Here is a 12,464-nt window from a genome sequence, read left to right as displayed (position 1 = left end):
TTGTCACAAAAAAGTATTGTCCATATTAGTTTTGTTTCAAGATTGTTTCCTCTTTGTTCTGGCTGAATGTGGCCCAGGTTAATCTACAACTCCATATTACATATTTTTCTTCATTTTTAAGCCCGTTTTCAAGTTGGTAGACAGCATATTTAGGGCTTATATGGCCTGCTTTTATGACCGCACTTGGATTGTGTACAGCTGACTCAGTGTTCTCTATGGTTACCTGAACCATCATCAAACAATAAAAACAGTTGAGATGGTCTTCAAACAAACTAGGGAGCTTATTGCTTCGGGAACTGGTATGGCTTACTGTGCAGGTAGACTAGCTGGCGTAATGGCCAAGCCAATTTACTCCACGGTCACTTGGTAACACACTTTCATGAGATTTCTATAGTGCGGTAATGGAGGGATGCAACCCAGGGGGGTCTTCTATCCTCACCTGCTGTCTCATAGGACTCTGTCAACATGGGGAATCATTTACTAAGCGTGTACTGCAGTGGGAAGATTGCACAGTTGCATTGTTTGCACCTGTTTATTTAAGAAGGGCTGTAAAAAAATATATATTCGGGCACACCTTACTTTCGTATTCCTCTACTTTTTGTATTTCTTTTTATGTTGTATACCATTTTGAATGCAAGTGAGAACGGTTTAAACCAATGTTATGTATTAACCCTAGATGACTAACGGGCCGCTGTTTTGAAGCCACTTTGGTACTCCATTGTAAAAAAGATTTTGGAAGCTATAGAAATAAATGTATTTATGCTTACATTCATTTCTTAAAAGTATATTCTATTTCAGACACCTTTACACATACTTTTAAATGATTTTATGTGAACTGAGCATAACAGTAGGGTACTAGGGGACAACTAGTCCCCCCTAAGAACAATGCCTAATTGCTGACACAAAAAACAACGTTTGGAAAAGAATTGGTATGTGGATGAAGGTCATGCTTAGGCAAATAAACTATAAAGGGAAATGGCTACAGTTTACACTTTTTTTTGTTATTTCATGAAATGTTTTTTTTTTTAAAGGGATGTTTATTACGTTTTTTTCTTTTGTACCAAGGTAACTGCCCCCCCCCCTGAGGAAACTGACATAGGGTTTCAGACAAGTGTTAAAATCCATTTAATCACTTCTATTTAGAAATTCTTTAGTAATTAATACTTAGCTTTTAAGTATTTTAATGATTTAAATAAAATATGGGGGAGAAATGGTGTTGCACATGTCACCATTAATATCTGCTCTATGAGGAGATTTGATGTAAAGTTCCACTTTTTAACTCACCTGCACATTCATTTTCTTTGTTTGTTACTTTTCCATGTAATCAATTATGTACAATTGCACTAAATATGATTTGAATAATGCAAGCTATTAAATCCCAGCAGTCTTTAAAATTACTTTCAGGAGAAAAAGGTTTTCAATAGTTTTTAATTCACAAAAAAAAATGGAATATAATATTGGAATGGAGAATAAATAATAATATTTAATAACAATAACTTAACTAATTTAACTCAGTGTAACATTGATGTGGCAACTCTCTTATACTCTGCTATTGCACAATTCTAATTTGTACCTGTAGGTCACAAATAAAGCTATCCCCAGTAAAATTGGAGCACAACTCATGAGCCCACCTCCTGCACTACTCGCACCTAATCCAGTCCCCACCTGTGACTGAAAACAGGGGGAGAGATGCCAATTGAAAACTCTCTTAAAAATGTAGATAGATATATGACATAAAATGCTGTGTAAAATAGCTAAAAGGCTATAAAGTTGCATTAACTGTAAAACTATCAGTCACTAGTGGAAACATTTACAACTGAAATTAAGTAATTTTTTTGTATGTATTTTAGTAGTAAGGTTGCTAGCTAGTACTCCTAGCAGCTTATGCTAACTAGCTGGCTAGCATTTACGGCTAGTGAAGTTGCTAGCTAGCGAGTTAGCATAAACTACAGTAGCGCTAACTGGGCTAGTCATTGTCTAAATGACAGGTACAAACACATTCATAACCATAAAGGGGGGTCGAGTTGCTCCCAACACATTCATTCAACATATTACTATTTATTACAAAAGTATCTACATTTTCTCTCTAAACTACTTATATATATAAAAATAATAATAATATCCATCTACAACTTTTATTTAATGTAAAAAAAAATGATAAACTTCCCACAATCATTTTGTTCAACATGAACAGTGACAGCCAGGGAAAGTGTTGGGAAAATAATTTGGTGACATCTTGTGATCTTCATGTAAATTATGGGGGGGGGGGGGGGGGCAGTTACCCCCTACTAATCTACCAACTTTACTGTCCCCACAACAACAAATAAATACTTAAATACATGTAATTTTGTCCTTGAGACATTTTATTGAAATACTGTAGAATTCCATTCATTCCTCCTCCTTCTGAGGAGTATCAATGTGGCGGCCGATGGATTCAAAGCCTCTCATTAGCCATTACATAACATCAGCAATCCAGGGTTTATACACATCATTGGTTAAAATATGTCAGCAATTCATCTCACTTTCCAGCGTCTAGCTATCTGATTAAACTGAAAGTTCACACGTCTATTTTTTGTCAATTAAAGCATCTGTCAGTAGGCCCTACATAAGAGAAAGACTATCAAATGCCACAGTTGCGCAGCTGGCTACATTCATATTTGACATATGGGACAGTGGATACAAGCTACTGTATATTTCACCACAACCCCAAATTCATGACGTCTGAAGTTTAGCGATAACAAATCGTCAGTGTGTTCTGCTAGGGAAAGCTGTGGTCTATGCGTCCACGCAACAAAAAAATATCATGAGCTTATGAACTCACGCAGCAGAGTGGAATACGCTGGGTAAACAGTAAGGTAGTGCTCGAGGGCATTCAGCTTTTAGAAAATGCTCCTTTTGTACTTGTACTGTCAGGATGGAACACCCAAAATACAAATGTGCACCACAGTTACCCACATATAACATGCATCTACATGGAATATAACTTCAAAGTAACTATACGAGTCTTAACTCATATTAGGCCAGTTTTCCTATCACTACACAATTTAGTAATTGTTTTATAGCTATACATTATCTACATTTGCCATATGTGCAGTTGAGTAATTATTTTCTGAGATCTATGTAGGTGTATTAAATGAGAGTAATTGCATGGCATGAGGGCAACTTTATGTAACGCTAGATGTAAAACTTGATAACGATCAAAGCAATCCAGAGACTAAAATTCAGTACTGTAGAAATGAATTACACAAATCATTGAGAGCTATGTGCCAGCGGAGGATTTTACAATTAATAAATTATGTAAGTACTCCCACAATGTGTGTTAATAAATCACAGAGGAGGAGGAAAAGATCTAACTCGAACGTCAGGACTTTTGACTCACTGCTAACTCTGGGGGGGGGGGGGGGAAGCACATTCGAAAGACTTGCTGGGATGATTCTATTGAATATCATTAGAAACGCAATCATAAAATGATGCAAGTCGTTGCAAAATCCACATGAATAAGTCCAGCTGCCGAGTGGAGTGGGCTGTGGTAACAAACCAACAAAAAAAGCCCTGCTCATGAATTACGTTATGAAATGAGCTCTGGAGAGTCCCTGTGGACTGGCCAGTGTGCCTGAGAGGATGATTTGCAGGTTTGTAAGCCATGTTTGTGTCTGTACCATGCTTATCAGTGACAGATTAAATACTACAGACCACTCGAGTGCTGCTGAAGGATAGGGGAGGGTAAGGGTGAGAGGGGTTAGGGGAGGGGATGTCTTGTTTAGGTCATGTGCACTGGAGCAAGTTAGTGTGGGAAAGGGGAGGAGAGAGAGAGATGGAGAGAAAGAGAGAGAGAGAGAGAGAGAGAGAGAGAGAAGCAGGGCCTCTGTTGTAAGTGAGTCTGTTGGAGTCTTGCATGTTATAGGGACTCCGTGGGAATAGGGTGCTTACACACGTTTTTTCCCGCAGTTGGCAGCTTTTGGACTCTCTTCCTCCCTATGGTTCTCTCTCTTTATGGAACACACGTGTAACTTGACATTTTCATGAATCATTACTGTAACCTTTCATACTGTAACCATTCATATTTTCTACAAATTGTAATCAACGACTGGAGGGTGGAGGGGGGGTGGGGGTCTCAAGGGGGGGTGGGTGGAGACAGGCAAACTCTCAGAGCTGAACAGTGCCGTTGGCGGACCCAGTCATAACAATGCATGTATGAGGAAGTATGGCACTCTTTGCACTTCCTGTACCTCTTTTGGTTAAAATCATAGCCAGCCCATTTCCTTTAATTCTTCGCCGGCTCTGGGAAACAATTGTACATCCTTCCTGCAGTCCAACTTTTGTGCTGCAGAGGCACTGGCAAGTCATCCTTGAGGGCATGAACTATTGTCTTTTTGTTTGCGTCTTAAACCCTCATACAATGCCGGGCTGTTTTTTGTCATATAAATCATGCTTGTCTTGTCCCTCTTTGTTTATCCCTCAAAATTATGATAATAATAATTTCTCATTGTACACCGAGTGTACAAAACATTAGGAACGCCTTCCTAATATTGCGTTCCACCCCCTTTTGCCCTCAGAACAGCCTCAACTCATTGGGGCATGGACTTTACTAGGTGTCGAAAGTGTTCCACAGGGATGCTAGCCCATGTTGACTCCAATGGTTCCCACAGTTGTGTCAGTTGTGGCTGGATGTTCTTTGGGTTGTCGTGTCGTTGCCTATCATTAAATGTGAAGACTGTATATTATCAAATCAATTCTATATGTGTGATTTAATTACGCGATTAAACTAATCATGTAACTTTAATTAACTAGGAAGTCCGGGCACCATGGGAACATGTTGTTTATAGAGTTTAAATTTCCCGAATATAACTCTTCAGATATTTTCATATCTTATCAAAACAGTCGCTTATTAATGAATTTTACCTCATCAGTCTCATTACTGAATGTTGCAAACCCTTGCATATCTGCATGAATCCTAGCCTAGATCATGAATCAGCGATATACAAATTTGCTTATTTATTTATTTATTTACTAACTAACTTAATCAATCACAGAATTACATAAACACACACAAATAGTTCATACATCGGTTACTACATGATACAAAGAAAAAGTCCCTAGTGGACGAAACCGATATGATGACTTGGTAGACAAAGAAAAGGGGGTAGGGACCACTCAAGAGCGGGAAACTCAGAGGATTACTACACTCATAGAAACTGCTAATACTTTGAACATGAACAACTGCTCATTCGAAAATAAATTGCAATTTACATATTTACGAGTGTCTTCCTTTGTTGTCCCTCTCTGCGATTGCCGGTCAGTCTGCTGGATAGTCAGTCGACAGAGTCTTTGATTTGTCCACCAGAGATTAAAGTCGTAGGTTGTTAGAATGGATACTTCAGAGTACCATTCTGGAATGTTCTTAGGATCGGATGCGTTTACCAGACTAAAGTATTTAAACAGCTGCAGTCTGAATAATTGTTCTTTAGTTTGTATATTTATTCGCCATTTCAATGTGGCGACCTCATCCCTGCGTTTTTATCTCTTGTAGAGTTGCCAACCATTTCAACATGTAGCTACCGCTTCATGTTTTCTAATCTTGTCCTTTGGTAGAGTTGTAGTTTGAACCACATCACACAACAGCTTCACCCGGCATGTTTTGGTCTCGAGTGACAGCCATTCCAATGTGGGGACCTAATCCCGGCGTCATCTTGACTCTAGTTTAAATTGCCAACCATTTCAACATAGCTACGGCTTCATTTTTTCTGATCTGATGTAAATTTTGTCGGAAGTGGGTTTTATACTCTGTGGAAGAAGTGGCGATTCCATGATGCCTAATGAGATGTCTGGTCACGTGGGCATGGCCACCGACTTAGTTAAACCCTTTTATATGAAGAGACAGTTTCTCATTTAGAAGGCTAACATCACATTACATCTTTTCACAAATAGTTTCATATTTACTCATTCATTTTATACAACATTCAGGAAGAAAACTAATAACTGAGGAATGTGCACTTCCATAGATACCGTTATCTTGTCCTACTGCCTTTCCTGATGTCACAAAATAAAACAACTTCGACAGGATTGTTCTTTAAATACCCATGGACCATTCCCACATTCTCAAAAATATAAATATTGTTTAACTATTCAAACTTTTGATGTCCAAGTGTCTCTCGGTGTTTCACAGTTTACATTCCAATCTCGAACACCACAGAGCATAGCGGCAGCGTATTTTACGACCGCCATAAAACAGCCGACTTCCCACTCTCCCCCTCTACGAGAGAGAGCACGCTGTATAGCGGACCCACTGTAACCTGATCCTTCAGATCGTCACAGGAGAGTTACGACAGGGTGGTGGTCCATTCTTGATACACAATGGGAAACTGTTGAGCATGAAAAACCCAGCACCGTTGCAGTTGTTGACACACTCAAACCAGTGTGCCTGGCACTTACTACCATACCCCGTTCAAAGGCACTTAAAACTTTGTCTTGCCCATTCACCCTCTGAATGGTACACATACACAATTCATGTCTCAATTGTCTAAAGGCTTCAAAATCTTTCTTTAACCTGTCTCCTCCCCTTCATCTACTCGGAAAGAAGTGGATTTAACAAGTGACATCAATAAGACATCATGGCGTTCCCCTGGATTCACCTGGTCAGTCTATGTCATGGAACGAGAAGGTGTTCCTAATGTTTTTTACACAGTGTATATCACTCCGTTTGACATCCTGATGATCAGAGCTGAATGTCAACATCTTTAGATTCATATGTTTGTTTTGATCGCATAATAATGGGGAAATAGTCTCCATTTTATAAAGTGACTTTGTCTTAAATTGGAATATGAGGAACTGTGGTAGACAAAGTACCCAATTGTCTTGAGTAAAAGTACAGATACCTTAATAGAAAGTTACTCAAGTAAAGTGAAAGTCACCCAGTAAAATATTGAGTAAAAGTATTTGGTTCTAAATATACTTAAGTATCAAAAGTAAATGGAATTAGTAAAATATACTTAAGTACCAAAAGTAAAAATGTCATATTCCTTCTATTAAGCAAAGCAGATGGCACCATTTTCTTGTTTTTAAAATGTACAGATAGCCAGGGGTACACTCCAACACTAATCATTTACAAACAATGCATGTGTTTAGTGAGTCTGCCAGATCAGAGGCAGTAGGGATGTCCACGTGTTCGCTTGATAAGTACGTGAATTTGACAATTTTCCTGTCCTGCTAAGCACTCAACATGTAACGAGTACTTTTGGGTGTCAGGGAAAATGTATGGAGAAAAGTACATTACTTTAGTGAAGTAAATGTAAAAGTTGTCAAATATAAATAGTAAAGTACAAATACACAAAAAAACGGAAGTACTTTAAAGTATTTTTACTTTTGTACTTTACACCACTGATGACGAATATGAACATCCCCCCAATCCCTTCTGAAACGTTCATACGGCCTTGTTAGTAGCTTTGCCCATATGGTAATGTATCATACAGCATTGTTGAGTTTTACCTTGAAATTAACCTAAACGTCAGAACATTTTTTTGCAGATGTGACTGTTTAACTACATTTACACACTGAAATGTCAAAACAATATAATTATTTTATGACCACCGTACTAAGGATGTTTCAGTTGAATTGGAGTTACATCGAGATGGATGTAGTTTGAAGTAGAGGTAGGAATGGTTTCGAAGCGGCAGAGGACAAAAAGGGGCAAATGACATTGCACTATGGACATGTTGATTAATAACCAAAGCATTGACTAATTCTAAGTAATTTAATTAAAACATTAAATAGCATTACAGTAAATAATTCAATAGCTCCTCAATACCAAAAGTTCTGGCACAACGAAATTCTCTCAAAACGAGTCCGTAATCTTGACAGTGATTTATGTTCCTACCGCCAATACCTCCCAGAACGATTAAACTGTGAAATTAAATTACAATTAGAGTGAGCAGAATTCCTGCTGAGGTTTCACCACATGAGCAGTGCAATCAGTGATAACAACTTTTGGGCCATTGCAATGACAACCCAGAGACAAGATAAATAATGAAGTCAAACAACCATTTCACTTCAAGAAACAAACCAAGTTCTCTAGTCTAAGCGACACATATAGGGCTTGTTCCCATTCTATGGCCAAGCTTCAAAGTCAGAATTGCCTATATCATGAACATGAAAATTAGCATTGGTCTTAAATTAAGGTTTTGGTTAGGCATATGGTTAGGGGTGTGGTTAAGGTAAGTTAAATCAGGGTTAGGTATTTTTTGGAAAGAAATTGTTGTATCCATCTTTGCAGCTTGAACTGATAGTGACAACACATAACAGACGAGGAAGCGTGAAGAAGGCCATGGTGCCAGGAACATTGCTGTTGAGAAAGAATGGCAGGCGATAAAGGAAGGAAAATTCAGGGTCTTTACAGTAGACGGCACTGGTACAGAAAAGTATTGTACATGTTCAGGTGTCAACTTGTCCGTGTTCTCCCATTGAGAAGACTCTTCACCAGAATATATACCCACAAGCTTAAACGGCGTCTGATAGGTGATGATGTTGAGGCAGTCCCTGGGCGTCTGTCCCTTTTCACACCAAGGATCAACAATCCTGAATGTCTTGTAGCTCTGTGCCTTGAGTCCTTGTATATCTCTCAAAAGGGCTTGGACCGTCTCAAGCTAGCAAAATGGATTTAGGATGCATCTCCCTCAAAGGCGTTAAGTAGCTTCTTTTGGTCCATTCAATCCACCAAAATCCTGAAATGACACAATGAACAAACAAAAGTTCCCTTCGTAGGTTCCCTACCTGTCTTCCCAGGCTACCTGTCTAATCCAATTTCCCCTCTGGGGATCAATAAAGTATTTTCATTCAAAGAAGTTCATGGGTCTCTGGACAGCCATATAGGAACCAAACAAACCAACATCTTAAGCCAGGATGTCACTGCGCTTACTGCACCACACCACCAGCGCGATCATAGCCAGGGTGAGGAAGACAGGGATGAGGATGAGGATGGTGAGTGTGTCATCTGGTGGGTCCACCAGGATCACCCTCTCCAGGGTGCAGTTGGAGAAGAAGTGCTTGTGGATGCGGATGATGTAGCTCTCCACCAGCGGGTTGGGCCAGTAGCAGTTGATGCGCCCGGCATTGGTCTCTGTGCACAGCGAGAAGACGTGGTACACACTGCAGAGAGAGCAGAGAAACACAAATGTTTCAAATAAACAGTCAGGTTGAGAAAGGGTTAGTACTCACTAGAGCCATAGAGGTGTAAATATATGGCTCTGGTACTCCCAGCCTAGAGCAGGGATTGGCCAACCCTCCTTCTGGGCATGTACAGTAGGCTTTTGCTCCAGCCCTGCTCTAACAGCCCCTGAGCAGCTGATCAGTAGATTCAGGTGTTGTGGCAGGGCTGGAACAAAAGTAGCTATCCAGGAGGAGGGTTGGCCAATCCCTGGCCCAGATGGCAGAGGAACACAAAGTGTTTAGCCAATCAGAAGGCAGGGAATCTGGGGCCATGGATTAGATTGAAAATCATGTTCTCTGTATCTCCGTATTTATTTTCTATTTCAGGGGAGAAGAGATAAGGTGTCTACGTAGCAGATTTTGCAACTTAGCTGTTACCATACGCACAGCTACTTAGTGTAATGAATAATCAGGGAGAAAAAGGTGTGGATTCACCCCCAGAGCACAACAGGTGTTTATTTCACCTTCGCAGAAGGCAGGAATCGTGGACACAGGCAGGCAATGGTCATAAATAGGCAGGTGAAAGAAAACTAGGACTGAAGGCTATAACTGGTTCTCACAAACGAACTAGGAAAAGGCTTAGTAGAGTCAAAGCGAACAATACCTCACAAAGGCACAAACAGAATGAACTGAACTAAATAAGGAGTTGATGAGACCAGGTGAGTAACTTACCCAGGTGAAATCAATGAACAAAAATGAAAGACAGGGCTAGGTTTAAGAGCACAAAGAAACAGGGCTACATTCAAGAACACAAAGAAACAGGGCTAGGTTCAAGAACACAAAGAAACAGAACACAAGGTTGACTAAGAAAATAAATACAGAACCTTACACATAGGATGTGTCTAAACTGATAAACAGGGAGGGTTTATCCCTAAAATTCTTACTCTGCAAAAATAAATTCAGCCCGGTGTCAATCTATATAGAAAGAGGCTCAAGTCATGCCTCTTTTGTCATAATATGCATAGAAAATCAATATGAATGGATGTGCGTCACAATGGTAAAATGTAAACACATAATTTTTGAAGACGTTATTTTTGGAGGCACGGTAGCGCTACTGTGGCTAGCAAAATAGTGTATAGGTGATTGCTAGCTACAGTAACTGTAAACCATTTTGGCTGGCTAGCTAATCATCATGGCTAACTGTAGGCCAAAACAATTCACTTATTTACATTTAAATGAACCACAATTGATAGAGCATTCATAAAGCCTTCACTGCTTAAAGATGTCCTAATTTATATGGTATGACACATTTAAATAGATGATTTTTGAAGAATCTATGTAGTGCTTATGAATGCTTTATGAATGTGTTATAAAGCCCTTGTAACATTGTTTTTGTTCAAAGTAGGACCAATGTTTTTATGTCACTTTGGAAACTGATGGAGTAGCCATATGCCATGTGTGTCCTCCTCATCAAGTTTACATCATTCGCTATGAGTTGGACACAGGCTGCCTCATTAGGGTGAATTTCTGTATGTACTATGCCTATAAACTGCACTAAAAGCAACCCATTATAACACACACAGTTTTTCTTCCAGTATGACACAAATTACCTGCACTTCCCAGGCTTGTTACATTACACAGTTAGGAGCTAAATGGGTGATTAGAGTTAATATAATAGCACTCTGGGTAACATGGGGTCCCAGCCATGATGCTTACCTAGCAAAACAGATCCTATCAGACCACATTAAGTCAAACTAGTCAAGACCAAAGTGGTTAGCTCTATATTTAACAAACATCAGTTTCCCCTCCTATGCCTTTCATACTAGCGGTGTGGTTTGACGTCAGCCAATCCCCATCATTGCTTTCAGACGACCTCCGCCTAAGTGCTGCAAATCGAATGAGTCTCAGTCAAGCGTGTAGACTGTGTCTCCATACGGACATAAGGGAGGCTGCTGTAAATTAATGGATTAATTGTATGGTAACTCTGGAAGAGCTTTTTGGCTTGTATATTATTGTAAAAAACGATGGTACAAGATGTTGACCCCCGACTGAAAATTTGATGGAATACGTGAAGTTACCATTTATATTTAGCTGTGTGCTGTGTTATTTTCTTTTATCATTTAAAACCTGCAAAAGCTTACCCATCATTAAAAGGACAAATACATTCTTATAAAAGCTGATTGTCTCTTGCTTAAAAATCCTTAAGAATCTAAGCTGGGGGAAGGGGTTCTACTAAGCTAATATATGGAATTGTTTTAAAATGGTCATACCAAGTATCATTTCGCTATTTGATTTGGAATTTTAGGACCCCTTAAGGTATCAAAACTATATACCATTTTTGGGGGGGGGTGACACATTGAATTTGACCTTACTACTATTAGCTCATAGAAACACATTTAATAACAGCTTCATTGTCACGCCCTGCCCATAGTAAGCTGTTTCTCTCTGTGTTGGTTGGGGCGTGATAGTGACTAGGGTGGGTCATCTAGGTGTTTGTATGTTTATGTTGGCCTGATATGGTTCCCAATCAGAGACAGCTGTTTATCGTTGTCTCTGATCATATTTATCTAGCCATTTTCCCCATTGTTAGTTGTGGGATCTTGTCTACAGTAAGTTGCCTTTGTGCACTCCAGTAGCGTCACATTTCGTTTGTGCTTTTGTTGTTTTGTTTAGTGAGTTTCTCTTTATTAAAATTATGTGGAACTCTATGCACGCTGCGCCTTGGTCTCATCATTACAACGATCGTGACATTCATACATGGATAAACAGATAGTAAAAAATAATAATCTAAAGGAAGTTTGTTCTGAAGTGTCTGTCCTATGTGTATATATATACTTTTTTTTACATGTATTTAACCCCTTATCTTAGGCACTAAACTATCTCCATCTATGTTTCCATTAATTTTTTAAAACTGGTACCCGGCTTCAGACTATTCTTGTGAGGCTTGGGGTCGTCCTAGATCAACACCATCATGTTTGTGACAGTCTCATCTTTCTATAGAGGGGTCAAAATAGTTTGTAGGCTAAACCATTCGGACACTACAGACGTTTTCATGAGAAGACCAATTTTCAGGATGTCTCATGGCCTGACAAACACAGCTCTAGCTCTGCCACCTTTCACCGCAGATGCGGAAGGGCGACATCGGCGGATGTGGTGGATTGAGACGCAGCCATGCAAATAAAACAGATATATCTAGCTTAAACAGAATTTGATGGGGATTTTTTTATTATGCTAATTAGATTTATGCGGGGGCACGGACATCAACTCTAGGTTAACAAGGGTACATTTTAGACGAATTAAGTCATATTTATTTTTATTTAACC

The 12,464-nt window shown here is 39.3% G+C and overlaps 1 protein-coding gene across 1 annotated transcript in view; it reads right to left on the bottom strand.

The window, feature by feature from the left end:
* Positions 1–4,978: 4,978 nt before the first annotated feature.
* The window catches only part of LOC111953754 (receptor activity-modifying protein 3-like), a 36,361-nt gene continuing 28,875 nt past the window's right edge, over positions 4,979–12,464 (bottom strand). Inside the window, exon 4 of the mRNA XM_023973224.2 lies at positions 4,979–9,141. Coding sequence (XP_023828992.1) covers positions 8,886–9,141 — 256 coding nt within the window. The 3' untranslated portion in view covers positions 4,979–8,885. The remainder of the gene's footprint in view (positions 9,142–12,464) is intronic.

This window comes from Salvelinus sp. IW2-2015, linkage group LG27, assembly GCF_002910315.2.
Source record: "Salvelinus sp. IW2-2015 linkage group LG27, ASM291031v2, whole genome shotgun sequence".
In the NCBI taxonomy this organism is placed as follows: domain Eukaryota; kingdom Metazoa; phylum Chordata; class Actinopteri; order Salmoniformes; family Salmonidae; genus Salvelinus; species Salvelinus sp. IW2-2015.
The sequence above is the reverse complement of the archived record's forward strand: the minus strand, read 5'-3'. Positions and strand labels throughout refer to the sequence as shown.